This window comes from Momordica charantia (genome assembly GCF_013281855.1).
Source record: "Momordica charantia cultivar OHB3-1 chromosome 8 unlocalized genomic scaffold, Mcharantia_2.0 BLBB01000008.1, whole genome shotgun sequence".
Classification (NCBI taxonomy): domain Eukaryota; kingdom Viridiplantae; phylum Streptophyta; class Magnoliopsida; order Cucurbitales; family Cucurbitaceae; genus Momordica; species Momordica charantia.
This window is the reverse complement of record NW_028275166.1, coordinates 21692908-21712424: the sequence shown is the minus strand read 5'-3', so window position 1 is coordinate 21712424 and position 19517 is coordinate 21692908. Positions and strand designations below refer to the sequence as shown.

Genomic DNA, 19517 nt, shown 5'->3' with positions numbered 1-19517 from the left:
TATGGGTTTTGTTCTTCTAAAATTCATGAACGAAGATCATCGCTTCCGTGCATCAGGGGGAGTCAGAGTCCCAAGGAAATCAGGGTCGCAGCCCTCTATTGAGCAGCCAGCACTTGCACCTCGCTCTTCTAATAATAAAGAGCAGCCAGCATCTTTATCATCTTCTAGTAACGACCAGTTGCCTACGGATTCTCCTTCATCCTCTATCGCAGCAGAGCCATCTCCATCTCGGCGCTTGAATGGTTTTCCCCGACCCTGCAGCAAAGGAAAAGTTCTTTCCCTAAATCGGGCCCGGGACATTCGACGAAAAAGGAGGACCCGATGTTATGCCCTTTATCCCCCCAAAAAGGCCCGGATCTCCTATTTCTTTTTTTATAGGAAAATCTGCCCGCCCCGAGGAAAAATATGTGTCCAGGAAGGCTATGTAAATTAGGGTCTTTAAGCCCTCACCCAGCACTTCAATATATACTTTCTCAATCTCATTATATAGAGAAAGTGTTGAGAAAATGTGGTCATTGTGAGAATAAGCCGGCAGTTACTCCATTTGACCCAAATTGTAAGTTGAAGAAGAATAATGATGAAGGTGTGTCTTCTCTAGAATACTCTAGAGTTGTGGGTAGTTTAATATACATAATGAATTGTACAAGACTTGATATTGCCTATTCAGTAGGAAGATTGGCAAGATACACTAGCAAATCCTAGCCATGACCATTGGAATGCATTAATAGAGTTTTAAAGTACTTGAAGTACATTTTAGACCATGGATTGCATTATACGAAATATCCATCTATATTAGAAGAATTTAGTGATGCTAACTGAATTTCTGATAGCATGGAAACTAAGTCAACCAGTGGGTATATATTTACCTTAGGTAGAGTAACTGTGTTATGGAAATCTTCAAAACATACGTGTATAGCACGATCTACTATGGAATCAGAGTTTATAGCTCTTGATAAAGTTGGAGAAGAAGCATAATGACTTCGAAATTTTCTTGAAGATATTCCATTATGACCAAAGCCTACAAGTGTCTTATGTATTTGTTGTGACAGTTTGACTACCTTAATGAGAGCTAAAAATAATGTCTACAATGAGAAGTCAAGACATATAAGACGCATGCATAATTCAATCAGGCAATTGCTCTCTAATGGAATAATTTTCATTGATTATGTAAAATCAAAAGAGAATGTTGCATATCCTTTGATGAAATGATTGTCAAGAGAGCAAGTTGCGTATACATCGAGAGAAATGGTATTAAAGCCTATGAAATGAAGTATCTGGTGGTAACCTAACCTAGTTGACTGGAGATCCCAAGATCTAGGTTCAATAGGCAAACTGGTTGGATAATTCATAGTTGACACACTAAGAAACATATAGTTTCTTCCTATTTATATGATGTTATGTGTGTGATCTGTTGATGTTAAAGTCATATTGATATCTTGATTACAAGAGGAGCAGTGGTAGAATAATCTTAATCAATATCACCTATGTGAGAGTAGAATTGTGTCGGTTCTATGAAAACTTTTCAAATGACTTATGTTCTCTAAAGCTCTCATGAATTCGGGATCTTGTCCAGGACCAAAATAGACACAACCGTATAGAACTCAAAGATACAAGATAAGTTATGTGTGATCTTGTTGTCTCAATTTATCATCAGAAGGATAATTCCAGAGCAAGTTCTCACTATTTCTTCGATAAATTTGATCGATATTCACTAAGGAAGGTTCAAGTCCAAAAGACACCTCTCCTGATGCATAACTTATCTATTTGCTCTCAACGTCTTGGTCGTGTTTTGTCTATCTAAATTTCTTTCATATGGGTAGGGGTGTTCACGGGTTGGGTTGGGTCGGGTTAAGGGATTTTTTTGGACTAACCCGAATTTTTGGGTTGGTTAGTTTGTGGACTCAATCAAACCGAATTTGATAGCCAACCCAACCCAACCCAACCCTATATTTTTCGGGTTGGGTCTAGTTGGGTCCTTGGGTTTCAACAAAAGAGAGATGTAACGGAAAAATGGCAACAGTAACATAGAACACAAAGAGGGTTAAGTGAAAGGGGGAAAATTATTGAAGGATTGAAAACCCATATGAAAAAACAGCGAATGAAACGTGAAATTCACACCAAATTTTGTGGTTTTAAGAGATTGATTTTTCAGATTAACAAAAGGAATGATTAAAAACAAGATAGAAATAGAGAGAGAAGAGAAATACTTGTGGCGTTCACGAAGGGGAAGCGAAGAGGCCGAAGGAGGGAGATGAGTGAGATTGAGAGAGGTGAGAGGAGAGAGAGGGAGATTGAGGGAAGCGGGGGAGGGAGAGAGGAGATGAGAGATGAGAGGGAAGAAGGAAGGGAGGGAATGAGGGAGATGCATGGTGGGTGGTAGGAGAAGGAAGCGGTTGATGTAAAAGAGAAAACCCTAGTTTTTAATATATATATATATATAATTTTTTAAAATTATTATTCGGTTCGGTTTGGGTTGAATTGACAAAAAATTGGTCTAACTCGTGAACCGAACTGAATTTTCGGATTTGAAAAAAATCAACCCAACCCAACCCTAAAAAATTCATAATCCAACCCAACCCAAACCGTTTGGGTTGGGTTGGTCGGGTCACCGGGTTTTTTTAACACACCTACATATGGGGGATTGTTGGTTTTTAAGGTGTGAAAGAAAGTGAAACTTACACATTGTGAATATGTTTATTACTATAGTGATTTTGTTTATTTATTTGGTTAAAGTTACAAAGTTACACATTTGTAACTTTATGTGTTAAAAACACGTATATGTTAAACTTAAGTGAGAAGTTTTTTATATTTATGTGTTAAAGTTACCTATGTAAAAATGTTACATATGTGTTTACTTTTGTGTGAGAGGTTACATGTTTGGACAACTATATATAGTTGTGTTTTTCCTCATGAGATCAAACATTTCTCATTTGAGTTTCTCTCCCTCTCACAAGAGTTCTCTCTTCTTTTGAGTTGTTGTTCTTATTTGTGTTGAGAGCAAGTATCTAAGAATTCTGCTAGATTCGAGTAGGTGGAGATTACTGTTCTACCAGAGTTAGTCGTTGTATCCTACTGAGACGATTGATGTAGTCTGCTAGCAACTATGCAGAGCGAATAATTGTCTTCAAGTCAGCGCTATTGAAACATGCCTCGACTATATTTATCAAGTTTTGGTGTTGTTCAAGTTATCAGAATCTGTATTGTTTGTAGCCAGTTACGTTGTAATCTGTTTGCTAGTATTATACAGTTTATACTTACATCATATATTTACCTAATAGTGTTCAAATTAAAACATTTACATCTTCATTTACCCTCTGTTTGATATGAAAAAAGTTCCAGAAATGATTTTTAAATTATGTAACTTGAAATATGAATGTTTTTATCTCATTTGGAGTGATAATTATTTGAAATGAATATAGTTAAACAGATGTTCATCGGAAAAAAGAAAAGAAAATAGAAAATTTAAGACTTCTCATGTAAATTTAATTAAAATTAAAATACGACAAGATTAAATAAGTAATTTAGTTTGAAACTTTATGGAATCCTACTAAACCTTTTTTTTTTACATAAAAATACAATTTGAAATCGGTAAGTGATTTCAAATATTCTTATTTCATTGTGATAACTTCATTTTGAAATGAAATCACAAAAAATTCAGAAGATCAAAAGTTGTATATGTCTAATAAAAAAGAACAAAGAATTAACTATATTTTACTTTGAGGGCGGGTACACTTGCGCTGCCTTTTTGCTTATTACCATTCCCTTTTATCTTCTGTATAATTTTAAAAAAACCCAAAATAGAAATAAAAAATCCAAAATAGAAATAAAAAACCCAAAATAAAAAGAAATAAAATTTGGGGCTTAAGTTATTATAGTTTCTTCACCTAAGGTTGTTATAAAATCATATAATCTATTGTATATATAAAAAGGGCTATAAGGAGAAACTTTATCTCCCTATTTTGCCCTCTAACTTTAAACATTTTCGTTATTATGTTGTTGGCAATTTTGTCATTCACTCCCTACTCATTTTTCTTTATATAATTTATGTATTAATAAAGGAAGTTATTAAATGTGGCCATGAACGTGCACATCTTATCGACCCACTAAGAAAAGTAACTGTTTATAATTTTTTTTAAAACAAAATGAACTTTATTAAAGACCATCAAGGATTACGTGTATAGAATAATGTCTATTGACATCATTAGGAAAACAAGTGGGAAAAAAATTATCCCTTATATTAACAATCTAGAGAAACTTTTCTGCCGCTTGAAAATATTAATAATCCAAGAGGCATATTTATTTCACGCCAGACAAATTCCTTGAACAAAAAACTGTTATAAAATTAGAAAGACAACCGTAAACCATTTATATTCTAATAAATATAATCATCTTGATTGTGATCTAATTAATTTTTAAAATGTCCCATTTTAAAACGAAGAAATTAAAATTAAAATTAAAAAAAATCAAAGGAAAAGAAAGTTGACAGAATATGGGAGAAGAAGAACCAAAGAAAATCCACAAAAAAACATGCCATTACGTGACTTACTTCAATTTAATCTTTCTCTTTCCATTTTTTTTCAGACGATTTGGATTCCCAAACCTAATGGCTCAGCATTTCTATTGGAATTTGTAACCAACATTCTTGCTATAAATCCTGCTCCATCCTCTCCATTCAACGATCACCAAATCCTCAGTTTGCCTCTGTTCATTTCCTTGCTCTCAAGTGTGCTATTCTATTGATCTCTTTGAATTCGTGTATTTTTTTGGAATTATCATTGTTGAATTTTCTTCTCTCTACTTTCGTTTTTTTTTCAGGAGAAGATTTGTTGGCAATGAATGGAAAGGTAATCATCATCGATCTGTAGATCAGAGCATGGACAAAATTAGGTTAGGGAAAGAATAATTCGATGAAAATTGGGTTGATTATTATTATTTTTTTTCCGATGTGAAATTTGCAGAAGAATTAGTAGGTGCGTCAGGTCGTCATTGGCTGAAGAGCGAATATGAACTACTTCGCAGGTGGATTGCAGGATAATGTAGAAAAGATATGCCCCTAATAATTTGATCAACCACGCCTCTATAACCCATAAATCTCTATTATCATTCCAGATGGAAGAACCAGCGCAACTGTGACTTTAGAAACTATGCTCTCATCGTCATCATTAATCCAAGGTAGTCTGCCTTTCCATTTTGTCTGTTCTTCATTCTTTTTTCAGTTTTTTTTTTTCAATTTTTCAAGTCAACAGAACTCCATTTACCCTTGAATTATATAGGAGACAATTACCTAACTGAAGAGAAAATTTTTTAAGTGATTTAAAAAGTTTTATCTGAAGTTGTGATTAGGTAAGTGGGAAGAGATAGATATTGAATATTAAAAAACCTTCCCATCAAAACTATCGGCTTTAGCCTCTCTTTTTTTTTTCTTTCCTTCTTTTCAAACGTGTGTATTTTAAAGATTACTTGCTTCCACCATGTTAAGATCCTTTTTAGAAAGATTTAAATATTGATTCCTTAGCACTCATCTTTAATATATTTTTTTAAAATATCATTTTCTTTGTAAAAAATTTAGTGGTGGTCATCTAAAAATTGGTACCGATGCGTTTCTAAAGAAGCTATACTAAATAAGAAAATCTATTTATAGATTAGATCAAACGAACATAATATACATTAGATGTATTTAAAAAATCAATTTGCAAACTATACAAAATCTAAGTCTTACATTTTATATGTTAGTGGGTGGAGATAGAAAAAGGGAGAGAAAATTAAAGAAATTTAGAGGGATGGAAATAAAAAGAGTTTGTATTGGAATGTCAAAATTGCTCCAAGTAACATGATAAATTTCACGTGCATCCCACGTGTCACTGACTAGTCTTTCGAAAAAAGCTTCCTTTGTTATACAGTTTTCTTCCTTTTCATTCGTTTTTTTCCTTCTCCTAACTTGGTACTGCACAACGCTTGCTCGTTCACCCAAGACTTCACGATCCATCGCAAATTTTCTTCACGTAATCCCTCATATTTTCTTTGCATAGTCTTATCACCCTTGCCTTCCCATCAACCAGAATGTTAATTCGTTTGTGCTTTTAGGATTCTGTTAATTTGTTGGTGATCCATCCACAGGTTCGGAATGAATCATCGTTTATAGTTTCGTAATCTTTTTTGTTCCTTCTTTTGTTTAGATCTGTTGTTTGCTTGCTGCTCTTCTTTCAATGAACGAGTGTGGCGTGTAGGATTTTGGTTCTAATCGAGTTTTGGGGCATGATTTGGTGTTCGAATACAGATATTTTGCTTCAGCGATGAAGAGGTCAAGAGAAGATGTAAACATGGAGTCACAGCCCTAGCGCCTACTACTTCCCTCTCGAGGAGAATCGTATGTCAATCTTCCATATTTCTGATAAATTTGGTTTCTCTGTTTTATGAATTTCTGCATGGGAGTAGGCTTCTGTTTGTTGAGTTTGGTTGATTTTTTTTGGCGGAATATACCGGTTTAGGCTTGAGGATTCACTTAACAAATCCATCTGAATAAAAACTATGTTCAGGACATATTGGTTTGCCGAATTAATTAATGAGAGAAGTGCTTCTTTCTGCAATATTTTATCTTGATACTTGTTCAGTGGTGAGTTCGATGATAGATCACTGTAAAGATTAACAGATCTATCTATTTTTATGTCTGTTGCGCTGGAAATGAAGTACTGTGCAGAGCCAAATGGTGGGAGGTGGCAGCATACAGAAATTAACTACGAATGATGCCCTAGAATATCTTAAAAATGTGAAGGATATCTTTCGAGACAAGAAGGAAAAGTATGAAGATTTTCTTGAAGTTATGAAAGAATTCAAATCTCAAAGGTTTGGTTGCAATATGATGTGTAATTTCTTCCCCTTCCCTATCTAGTTTAGAGGTGTTCCCTTGAGTTTTAAATGATCTGTGTTACTGTTATCTGTTTTGTAGAATTGATACCGTTGGTGTCATAGCAAGGGTAAAGCAACTATTTAAAGGTCATCGTGACCTGATTTTGGGATTTAATATGTTTTTGCCTAAAGGATATGCAATAACGTTTCCTCTTGAGGATGAAACACCTCCTCAAAAGAAGAAGCCTGTTCAATTTGAAGAAGCTATCAACTTTGTCGGTAAGATTAAGGTAATTAAATCACATTTTGACATTTTTTGATGTGATTGTTTTGCTTTCATGCATTATAGGCAGATTTCTTTTCTGAACATGCAGACACGATTCGAAGGGGATAACCATGTATACAAGTCATTTTTAGAAATTTTGAATTTGTACAGGAAGGAAAACAAGTCCATAAGTGAGGTGTACCGGGAGGTTTGTTTTCACTTTTCAAGTTCATGCCTCCTTTTAAAACAGCAATCCAGTGGATATTTGTCTCAAAATTTCCTATTTTTGTTTCTCTTTTAACATTTGATGCTGAGTTTAACTCATTTCAGGTTGCTGCCCTTCTGCATGACCACCCAGACCTTCTTGGGGAGTTTGTTCATTTTCTGCCTGATGCTTCAGCCACAACCTCAAATCATCATGCATCATCTATGAGAAATTCTGTGCTTCGTGATGGGAATTCTTCCATACCACCTATTCAACAAGTACATTTTGACATGGTCTTAAATGTTCATGCTTTTCATAAATTCTTATTTTATTCAATTGTTTGGCCGGTATTTAGTTTGTGTGCTTAATTACCAGAAAGAGAGGACAATGGCTTCACATGACGACCATGATATTGGTGTTGACCACCCTGATTCTGACCATGCTAGAGTTACTGTTGATAAAGCACAATGTCAGCACAGTGAAAAAGAAAAGGATAGAAAAGACAACACATATAGTAGGGAACGGTATAGGGACATTGATAAAAGAGTTAACAAGCATGATAACAGTAGGGACATCAGTGTGCAAAGATTTCCTCATAAGAGGAAATCTACCTTTAGAGTTGAAGATACAGTTTCAGAGAAATGGCATCCAGGTGGAGAAGGTGATAAAAACTCTGGCGTGCGTTCCTTGGCCTTATGATAAGAGAATGAAAAGTGAATATTTTAAAATACTGGAGATTTTATTTGACTGCAAATAAATTTTTTTTTGCAACTTATTTTACTTAACATTTACACATCCTATATAAACTAAAGGCAAAAGTTTTATTTTTCCTTAATTTTTTACTTTTACATCTACACACACACCGTTTTGGATCTGTAATCTGTATTTGGTTTAAGCAAAAGAGTTGTAACTATGTGCCCTTATATTTAGTAGGTAAGGCATTTTGAATATATAAGATAATTGTTCGTTCTGGTGTTGCATCTCTTACTTATTGGATTTCATGGCAGTGGCAGCTATGTCTTTTATTGAGAAGGTAAGACAGAAGTTGCAAAATGTTGATGTTTATCAAGAATTTGTGAAGTGCCTTGATATATTTGACAAGGAAATAATCACTCGATCAGAACTGCACTCTTTGGTATGGAATATATATCTATGACACAAGAACTTTATTACCCTTGTCATGTTGTATATGTTCTCTAAGCAAAATTGTGTTGTAATTTTTAATCATGGAAGAAACTCACTGAGTTCTTTCAAATTGTATGTGCAAGAATGAATAAATATCGTGTTTGGAAGCATCTTTTCTCTTTTGCCCCATTAAGTTGATATCTGTCTTAAATATTTATATATTGATGTTGCCATGTTTACCGTGTACGTTTTAGGAACAAGAATTGTTCTTCCTTAGTCTTAGTCCTCAAGTTTACTCCATGACCTTAATAACTATTGTACTGTGGCACCCAGACAAGAATAAGTAATCATTTTGACATTTCCTTTTAGGTATGAGCTGTCATTTCCCTTTCCCATTCCTCGAGGCTTTATATTTTTAAAAATAATTTTTGGTGGTCTTGAATAACTCAAAATTAGAAGATGCTTCTGATCCAACAAAAGATGGTGATAGGTCTCGAATTTAGTTTACCTATGCTAGACGTGGGACTTTTAAGATGAATTAGGAAATAATATGTGGTTGAAAATATTAATTGGGTAGTTAGGGGAAGTTACAGGTAGCTATGAGTAGTTTTGGGAAGTTATGATAAGTTATGGATAGTTGGGTAGTCATGGGAACTCATGTTTTGTGTTTTGTATATAATAATCATGTAAGGGAAGGCGAAAACTAGTTTTGCCTTATCTTAAAACTAGAATGGATAGTTTCAGACCTTTCAAAGTTTTCAAAACGAGGGAGTGTCGGACCTTTCACCTTTTTGACTAGGTTGTAATTTTCTCCTACATGTAATAAAATTACAGCAATTTTAAATTCAAACAGATGGTGAAGGGAGAGTAGAGACATGATGTAGGCTACAAGTGATGATCACATCAACAAGTGATTCTTTATTTAAATTGGATGAGATTAGATGTGTCCTATGATAATATTCACTTGGGTGACTTTTCAATTAGGATAGGGTTGATTGGATTTTTAACTTGGGTAGAAGTAAGGTGGATTTTTAAAATTAAAAAATGGCCAACTCATATGAAATGATAAACACCGCATCATTATTTTGTTTCAATCTCAATGACGTTACTAAGTAGAGAAAAATTATGAAATATTAATGATAAAATTGAAACTTTTAAAAATATTAGGGAGAAAATTGAAAATTGATGTATACTCCAAGGACCAAATGATATATAACCAAAAAGAAATATCAAATTTACTCCATTCAGACTTTGATTCTAAAATATTTGTAGTAAAAATGATATAAAAAAATTTACTTTCAATTACTACTTTTTCTTTTTCTATTTTTATCGCATTTCAAATCCTTTCTCATTTTATAAAGAGGATCTTAGTTCTATATATTCCTTAGCTGTTTCCTGCATGAACATTGACATAGTTTTGGAGGAGAAGACATAAGGAACGTCAATTTTTTAATTTTTTTTGATAAAAGAACTTTATTTGATAGAAATCAAAAGATATACAAGGACATAAAATAAAACAGCCAGACTAGAGAATACCCCCTAAAGATAGGGGCTCTAGTCCAAAAGAATAATGCCTAATTGGTATTACAAAAACTTGTAGAAACCGATACCCATTGGGACGTGTTAAACCTAATAAAATCCTACACAGATTCGAAACGTCTCTCAACTCCCCTAAAAACTCTGCTGTTTCTCTCCAACTATATTTCCCATAAAAACACCTCCTAAGTGGGCGGTGAAAGAAGAGAATGTAGATGTTATTTGGTGGTGGTTAGAAGTAGTTGACTAATCTTGACACTCCTGATTTTATTTATAGTGTTGCTTAGCCATATTCTTTATACTATGAAAAGTCTTTGATGGTTTTGGGGAAATACACACTACGTTTACTACATTTGTGTAAACTTTTCCCTTATCAGGTGAGAGATTTAATTGGAAGATATCCAGACCTTATGGATGGATTTGGTGAATTTATGACACTATGTGACAAAACTGGTAACTACTAGTAAACTGATATTTGACCTGATAATCATGCTGTATTGCTAAGATGATAACTAAATCAATTACTATCCTGCAGATGGGCTTCTAGCTGGTATCATGAGTAAAAGTAAGTGAAGTGATTGCATTGCTCCATGTGCTAGTATCAGTAAATAAAAGCAGTGTTCTAGGACATGTGGCTTTGTTATATTTCTTTCTTTATTTCTTTCCCTTTCCGCACAGTTGCATAATTTGTAAACTAATTTGTAGCGTAACAAAATACAACCATGTCACAGAATCCTTGTGGAATGAATGTAGTCTACCAAGATTGGTGAAGTTAGAGGAAAGGGAAAGAATTCGAGATCATGAAAGGGAGGAAGGTTTTAAAGATCGAGACCGTGGGAATCGAGAAAGGGATAGACTTGATAAAAGTGTTGCTTTTGGCTCTAACGATGTTGGAAGCCATAAGATGACTTTATTTTCTAGCAAGGACAAATATCTTGCAAAGCCTATCAATGAACTTGACCTCTCTAATTGTGAGCAGTGTACACCTAGTTATCGTCTTCTACCAAAGAATGTATGAAGTGGAATAACTATTGCTAGGTTATTTGGAGATAGATCATGAACTGATATTCTGATTCTTTTGTTTTTTTTTTCTTTTCGTAATTTACTTGCAGTATCCAGTTCCCTTCGCTAGTCAGAGAACAGAAATTGGTGATCAAGTATTAAATGATCATTGGGTTTCTGTTACTTCAGGAAGTGAGGATTACTCTTTTAAACACATGCGCAAAAACCAGTATGAAGAAAGCCTGTTTCGTTGTGAGGATGACAGGTTAAACCTCAACTGAGATTAATTTATGTATTTTCTTCACTTCTTATCTGTTGAATTAACAGATGCAATCAAGTTTGATGCTCTTGCTAGGTTCATTGGTTATACTTATAGTTGGCAGTCTTTTGCATTCATGATTGATGATTCCATGTCAATGCCTAAGCTTTGATTTTCTGTCATTAAATTTATCATTCAGTAGATGTATTTATTCATGTCGGATGTCCGTTGATTTCTGCTTTCTTTCTATCTGACTAGTATTATCAATTATTTCCATTTATTTTTTCCTTTTCTTTGCAGTTATATTTTCACAGATAATTAGTTGTGTTATACTTATGCTGGCAGGTTTGAATTAGATATGTTGTTAGAGTCTGTAAATGTAACATCCAAGCGTGTTGAAGAATTATTAGAAAGAACAAACTTGTCGGACCATCCAATCCATTTTGAAGACCATCTAACAGGTAGTTTTGTTGTTAGGATATTTAATGAGCTCACTTGTCATGTTGTCAGTTTTTCCTATTACCTTCTCTAGCAGCACTTCATCTGAGGTGTATTGAACGCTTGTATGGTGATCATGGCCTTGATGTGATGGATGTGCTAAGAAAGAACGCACCTCTTGCTCTCCCTGTTATATTAACTCGCTTGAAGCAAAAACAAGAAGAGTGGGCACGATACCGATCTGATTTTAACAAAGTTTGGGCTGAAATATATTTTAAGAATTATCAGAAATCACTTGATCATCGCAGCTTCTATTTCAAGCAGCAGGATACTAAGAGCTTAAGCACAAAAGGTCAGTTACAAGTTACAAGTTAAATATCTGATTTATTTATGATTTTTTTTCCTTAGCTTAGTATCCATAATAATAATGTTACCCATTTCATAAACTTTTGTTCCCCGTGCAAGAAGATGGTATTATTTGGATCTTGTTTTCTATTTACAATACTATCAAAAAGTTAGTTTGGATATGTAATTATTATTTCTGCAAATTTTTTGAGGTTGGCAAGTTATGGCAATTCCTTTACTATTGGGTGGTAAAAGAACCGAATTCATTAGATGTATTATGTATTTGAGCAGAAAACTCATCCAAGAGGCTCCAACATTTCATGGATTGCAGAAGATAGCTCACTGGGGAGATTTATTTTTTGTTTCCCCACCTGAATTGAATGATGTGTTCTAGTTTTCAGTCAATTTTTATTTTGTTGGTTGGATGGACTGCTTGATGGGGGACAGAGAGAAATTAGGAGAGGCATGAGAAAACATGATCACTCTGCTCAACCAGAACACCAAATCCAATGCATCATGAGAATAGCTAGTCCTAAAGACCGTAATAAGTACCAAGATTGACCTGAAAAAGGAAGGTTCCTACCCGGGGAACATCACCCACAATTCCAACATTTACACGAATATTCCTTACAAATGAGACCCTAATAATTTATTCCTATGCAAATCCTAATTTACTGGATGTTAGATACAAGATACATTAATTCACACATAAGTTGCATTTTCATTCTCCTTGAGTTGGAAAAATACTGGGTTTAAGGGTTTCTAATGTTGAATAATTTTCAGTGTCATAGTAATATCTCATATGTGGTCTCTAGAATTTAGAACCTGGTGAGTTGGGAAGATGGAAACCCTTGTGCTATCAAGTTTTTCTCTACTTTACTTCTATTTTGGGAACAGATTCCAAAGCTGTATCAGTTGTGAAAAATGTTGGACTATTGGTATGTTAATATGCTCGTCTGGTCCATTTCCTTTTCACTCTCTTTTCTCATACGTTCCATGCATGCTATTTGCAGCTTTGTTATCAGAGATCAAAGAAATTAGTGAAAAGAAGCAAAAGGAAGAGGATGTACTGCTCACTATTGCTGTCGAAAATAAACGACCTATAATTCCAAATTTGGAATTTGACTACCCTGATCAAGATATTCACGAAGATCTCTATCACCTCATCAAATATGCCTGTAGAGAAATCTGCACCGGGGATCAGTCTGATAAAGTTATGAAGATTTGGACAACCTTCCTGGAGCCCATGCTTGGTATTCCTTCACGGTCTCAGGGTGCTGAGGATTCCAAAGATATCATGAGGGAGAAGAACTGTGCGATTAGAGGTACTGCTATTGGTATGGTTGAGACTAGTGGTAGTCCTATTGGTGGCGTCGCTGAGTCCAAGCTGTCAGATCCTCCCAGAATTGAAGTTGAAAGCATTCCACCTGAACAATCAAGCCCATGCAGGGTTTGGCCCACGAATGGAGATAATTCTCTTGAAGAAGGTAGTTTTCAAAAAGCAAACCGTGTTGACTGCAAGGTTGATGCTCTCTGTAAATTGCAGTTAAATATAGCTAGGACCAATAAATTGCATGGTGTTGACAAACAAGAGCATTCTAACGAGAGGCTGGCAATGTCAAATGTGTTACTTAGCACTGCGCTTGAGCAAGCGAATGGAAAAGTAATCATAGAAAATGCATCAGGTTTGCATTTTAAATTTATTGTTCAATGTTCGTCTTCATCTTTTCTGTGTAACTACTTTAATCTAATGTTTGGTTTTTGGTTTTTTAAGGGCTGCGTTCTACTCCATCCAGAACTTGGAGTGGTAGTGTTGATAAAGGGCTTGAATTAGCATCATCACAGGTATGGTCAATGGCGTGAAACTTTCTTTTAATTGAAACTGCCTTATGCTACTTCTTTCCTGAAAAAGCTTGGATAATTGGCAGTGAAAATATGCATCCCACACATTGTCTTTAAATTTTCACAATACGTCTTACCAGCATTTTTGTTGCAGGGAAATATCTTCACATTAGGTAAATTGCAAATCTACATCTAGAGCTATTAGGATAGTTACAATGTAGGACTATTAGGATTCTATTATTTGGGGATCAAGTTGGCCCTTGCGAAAAACTTGAGCTCACAATGAGAGAGAATTTTAGTTATATAAATTAATATTAAAAATGACATAAGTGAAGAGAAATTTAGTTATATAAAATTAATATTAAAAATGACATAAATGATTACTTGATAGATGAAGTTAAAACTAATTGATAAGTGAGATGTTGAATTCCTCCCGAGTTGATCGGAGGTGTTTTACCAGCTCCTTTATGCGACCTTCTTTGGGGGCAAAGCTAGAATCTTGTGGTATAATTCTGTGGTGGCCTTTTGTGGAGACTTTGGCAGAAAGAAACAAGAGGAATTTTTAGGGAGTGGCTTGTCGTGATGACTTTTAAAATTAAGTTAGGATGTTCTCTTCTATTTGGTGCATTCTTCATTTTGATTTTTGTAATTATGGTTTGACACAAAAATCTTTGCAAATTGGGTCTTGTTTGTAACCCTTTGTGCTGCTGGGGCTCTCCTTTTTTCTAAGTCCTCTTTCTTCTAATTAATGAATTCATATTTTTGCTATCCAAAAAAAAAAATGACAAGTGTGATATTTAATTATATAAACTTAATATTAAAAGGTTTAATTGCCCCTATTGGCAAAGGTTTGGAGTCTCTCAGTCATTCTGGCTTAGAGGTTTCAAGTTCGAACCTTCTGGTGATCTTAATACCAAAAATCCTTGAGGTCTCTCGGGTCCAGGCTTTGGGGCGAGTGCAGGTGCTCTTGGATATAGTGCAGCAAAGCTCCAACTCCCCATTACAGAAAAAAGAAAATTATATATATATATATATATACACACACTATAAGGTTTAATTAACTGATTAGTAATTTATTAGTTCAATTAGCTAATTGCAATTCTGTTTTGATTATCGCCAATTGGAAGAACTTATTTAAGGGAGCAAGGAAGAAATTAATCCTCTTTTCCTTTTTTAAGGGAGTAATTAATGTAAATTGTATTATCTAAATATAGTTTTATATTGTTTAGATTATCTAATATCTTTTAATTGTTAGTTAATATCCTTTCCCTTTTAAATTTAGTTCCTTGATTGTAATTACTGGTGTATTATATCATATTTACCAATTATTGGGTCCTTGGTCGAATAAGAAAATTATGCCTCATAAAACTACAATAATATCTATAGAGCTCTGCTCAAAGCTATTTAGCCTCAATATCCATGGATGTCCCTACCTCAAATGTTCACCTTATCTCTTGTTTAAACAAAAGTCATGGTTCTTTGAGCAATTATATTCAGCCTATTGTTTGGGTTATTTGAACAACAAAACCGTAGAATTTCTGAAGATATTGGAAGGTATCCAGAGGAAGTTTGGGATAATATAGGACTTGTTTGGTAGCATTCTCATTTTCTATTTCTGTTTCCTTCTTTTTAATGAAGAATAATAGAATTGCATGACCCTAAAACTTATGGTTTCAAGAATGATAAAACTATATTTTTATTTATGTTTTGGAACAAATTGGAAAGGAAAACAAGAAAATTGTTTTGTTTGTTTCCAAAATTTCTATACAATTTTTTAGAATGTTTTCAAAAAATGAGAAACAAGAAACATAATTAGTTGCAAAATGTTCAGGTTTCTTAATTAAATTGGAAACAAAAAACAAGAAATAGACGTTATCATAATGTTGCTCTTCTAAGGCTCTTAGCCTTCTCTCAAGGATCTGTTGTAATTATAGCATCTCCTCCATCGATTACAATCAACATTTTTCAGTAAGCCCTCCTAGCCTATTGGAGTGTAATACCATCTCTTGGGGATTTCAATTTTTATATTTCATTTTTTTTAATGAATTAGTTCTGGGTTCTCAATGAATTATCAATTGTATACTTGTACTTTTCCAGATACGTTGGAGTCATCAAACCAAATGACAAATCTCTAAATTACTCTTCAATTATTAATGCTAGGAACATAATCATTATATTTTTGAAAATATGGATATTAAAGCGTCACAGAAAAAACAATATAGAGAGACTAGAGCGTTTCATGAGCCATAATATAGGGAGTGAAATTGTGTTTTAACCTAATTCTTCTCCTGTTGGGAGCTAAAATCTTATCCTCCGACCCTCACGTTTTAAAAAAAAAAATTTATTGATAGAACGTTTGCATAAAAAATAAAAGTGAGATCTATTATAGAAGTCAATACATTTTGTGCTAGCTGAATACTCTTTTGCATACTTCAGGGTGGTGGTTCATCGAGGCCACTATTGTCCAATGGTGTGATTGGGGAAGGCTCAGATGCTCTGGGTGTGAATGAAGAATGTGATGGACATTTGACGATAGAGAGAGAAGAGGGTGAATTATCACCAACAGGAGATCATGAGGATAATTTTTCGAATTATCAAGAAGCTGGTCTGGACAAAACAAAAGACAGTGTCACAGGCAGGCAATGTTTCAGAGCTCGTGTAGAGAAAATATCTTGCAGGGATGTGACAAGGGAAGCTCACGTTGATGCTGATGATGAAGGCGAGGAAAGTGCTCGGCGTTCATCAGAGGATAGTGAAAATGGTTCTGAGAATTGTGATATTTCCGGTACTGAATCTGTTAATGGAGAGGACAGTACTCGTGAAGGGCAGGAAGGCAGGGGGTGCCATGACAATGATAGTAAGGTTGAGAGTGAAGGTGAGGCTGAAGGGATGGATGATGCCCATAGCACTGAGGGTGATGGAACAATATTACCCTTTTCAGAACGTTTTCTACTTAATGTGAAGCCTCTTGCCAAGTACATCCCATTGGCATTACACGGCGAAAAAAATAACTCTCGGATTTTTTATGGAAATGACTCCTTTTATGTTCTATTTAGACTTCACCGAGTACGGTTCATAAATTTGAAGCAATTGTTTAGGATTTTGACTTTATTGAGATCAGTTATGAATGTACCTTTGGATTTTCTATCACACTGACCTTTAACCTCATTTAATTGATCTGGCAGACATTGTATGAGCGGATTCAATCAGCAAAGATTAATTCATCATCTGCGGATAAGAAGTGGAAGGCTTCAAATGATACCGGCCCTAATGATCTCTATTCTAGGTTTGTTTTCCTTTGCATGAATATAATTACTCGTGTCACGTGGTCATTGTAACTTCTAAATGTCTCATTTATGGTTGTAGTTACATGGGAGGGAAGAATCAAACCTATTTGGATTTGAATCTCGGATAAGAGTGTGTTCTGAGATAACTTAAATCTTTTGTCTAGAATTTTGCATATGTAATTTTTCTTCGTTGTTACTTTGTAAGATTGTGATGCAAATGCATGTCATTTACGGGATAATCTGGACCTTATAGTGTCCATTCGTAAAAGTACCCAAGCTTATAGCACCCATTTGTAAAACTTAGTGGGACAACCTATGTTACTGAATATAACGCACGTGTGGAATCAAAATCTTCAACCTATTTAGTGGGAAAAATTGATCGAGAGCTCTAACATCTTTGTCCTCTCTATTAGATATTGCATTCTCAACAATCTCCCTGCTTTCATATCTACTGGCTTTGATTTTGAGGATTCTTCATCTTTTACACATCTTTGATGATTAGATTTGTTCATTATCATTTGACCGTCTCTCAACATGAAACAGATTTATGAATGCACTTTGTAGTTTACTTGATGGCTCCTCTGATACTATGAAGTTCGAGGATGACTGCCGATCTATTATTGGAACCCAGTCATATCTTTTATTCACTTTGGACAAGTTGATTTTTAAACTTGTTAAACAGGCAAGATTTCTCCGTAGTAGATGTTTAACTTCTCAGTCATTCTGTTTCTGCTTTGTTGTGCTTTTGACCTGAAAGGTTATTTCAACACTATTTTCAGCTTCAAACAGTTGCTACTGATGAGATGGATACCAGGATTCTCCAATTATATGCCTATGAGAATTCTAGAAAACTTGGAAAATATGTGGACACAGTTTATCATGAAAATGCCCGCGTGCTTCTTCATGACGATAGCATATATCGCATAGAATGTGTAAGATTTTGCGATTTACTTGTCTTGTGGAATGATGACAAGGATTGACTCAAAGTTTGTACCTTTATACCGCTCTCTTAACGCTTATAATGTTTTCTTTTCTTCTTTCCACCAGTCATGCACTCCAGGGCATCTATCAATTCAGCTAATGGAGTTCGGCAACGATAAGCCTGAAGTTGCGGCTGTTTCACTGGATCCCAATTTCTCGGATTACCTGCATAATGACTTCCTCTCCATTCTCCCTGACAAGAAAGACAAGTCTAGAATCTACTTGAAGAGGCATGCAGATTATTCACGAACTCATACTTTGCTATTACCATTATCTGGTTTCGACAATAACACTTATTTTTTTCTCCTCAGAAATAAATGCAAGTATGCCTGCAGGGATGAAACTTCTGCTGCATGCCAGGCCATGGAAGAACTTCAGATTCTTAATGGTCTGGAGTGTAAAATCACTTGCACTTCATCGAAGGTGTTCCGATAGAATAGTTCTTTTTTCTTTTTTTTCCCACTTTCTAAACGGTATCTTAACAAAATTATTTTAAGAAAACCAACTTTAAATGAAAGTAAGAAAGAGACAGCCATAGAAAGACAGTCTCAAAACACGCAAAGAGAGCATTTCAAGGGCGGGGAGACCAAAGCTGATATTATTTCAGAGTTTATTGTGATGATTTTAGATGTAGATCTGATATTCTAATTAATTTGTCTAAACTTTCAGTTTTGCATCTGATAGGTCTCGTACGTTTTAGACACAGAAGACTATTTGTTTCGCAGAAAAGGCAGAAGGAGAAGTTTACATAGAAGTGGTTCTTGGCATCCCCACCAATCAAGGTCTTCAAACAGTGGTTTTCGTAGAGGACAACAATATCAAAGATGGCTATCGCCGAGCTCATGAAGCACTTCCTATACGACCAGCGCACTAATATGTAGGCGAATTCTTATTTTATGTTAGCACCATATTGGTCTCTCCTTTTCGCACTAATGTCCCGTTGGCTCTTATTTCTGAGTTGCGTCACTGAAGCAAAGCAAGCAAGAGAAAATCTGAGATGGCGTTGTGTGCATATCTTAGGTTTCCAACAGCAGAAGAATACAGGCAGGCGTAATAGAAAGAAGCTCAGGAAATTGGCAAGACAAGCTGATTGTGATGTTAGCCATTATTTGTCTGTAACAAGACAATTTACAACAAATACAGTTGAGGGAAGTGAACTTGGATCCAGGGCTGTCTGTATTCATATTCACAGTTGGTACACGTGCACGTACACATACACAAACACGTATAGCAGTCTTATGTGACAAAATCTTGTAAATAGAGGTAATTTGTGATGTGAAAAAGTCGAGAGAAACTACACATACAATTCCACATTTCATTCATTCTGGTTTCTTCAATAAATAAGTTGTATTTGTATACAGGAGATGGTTGCGTCGTGCATCTATT

At 34.8% G+C, this 19517-nt stretch overlaps 1 protein-coding gene across 11 annotated transcripts; it reads left to right on the top strand.

Moving 5' to 3' along the window:
- Positions 1–5896: 5896 nt before the first annotated feature.
- Positions 5897–19489, top strand: LOC111018506 (paired amphipathic helix protein Sin3-like 4). Of its 11 annotated transcripts, XM_022294614.2 has the most exons (24): positions 5900–6002; positions 6085–6117; positions 6278–6367; positions 6688–6843; positions 6947–7136; positions 7221–7319; positions 7442–7609; positions 7692–7977; positions 8324–8451; positions 10355–10430; positions 10513–10542; positions 10709–10989; positions 11090–11244; positions 11584–11699; positions 11771–12028; positions 13035–13706; positions 13796–13866; positions 16300–16929; positions 17049–17149; positions 17694–17832; positions 17930–18082; positions 18198–18361; positions 18443–18554; positions 18816–19489. In XM_022294614.2, the coding sequence occupies exons 4-24, from the start codon at positions 6704–6706 to the stop codon at positions 18975–18977; spliced, it is 4131 nt and encodes a 1376-aa protein (XP_022150306.1). In that variant the 5' UTR covers positions 5900–6002; positions 6085–6117; positions 6278–6367; positions 6688–6703; the 3' UTR covers positions 18978–19489. The 11 variants fall into 11 exon arrangements, with proteins under 11 accessions (XP_022150308.1, XP_022150306.1, XP_087983013.1 ...); XM_022294616.2 differs by lacking the exon at positions 6085–6117 and having other exon boundaries at positions 5897–6002; XM_088126887.1 differs by having other exon boundaries at positions 5921–6117.
- Positions 19490–19517: the final 28 nt, after the last annotated feature.

Bases quoted from the DNA above. Each gene is read 5' to 3' on its own strand.
- LOC111018506 (XM_022294616.2), top strand. From the start codon at position 6,704: ATGGTGGGAGGTGGCAGCATACAGAAATTAACTACGAATGATGCCCTA. The intron at 7,610-7,691 runs GTCTTAAATGTT...CTTAATTACCAG, and splicing joins AACAAGTACATTTTGACATG to AAAGAGAGGACAATGGCTTC. The intron at 17,150-17,693 runs GTTTGTTTTCCT...AACATGAAACAG, and splicing joins CCTAATGATCTCTATTCTAG to ATTTATGAATGCACTTTGTA.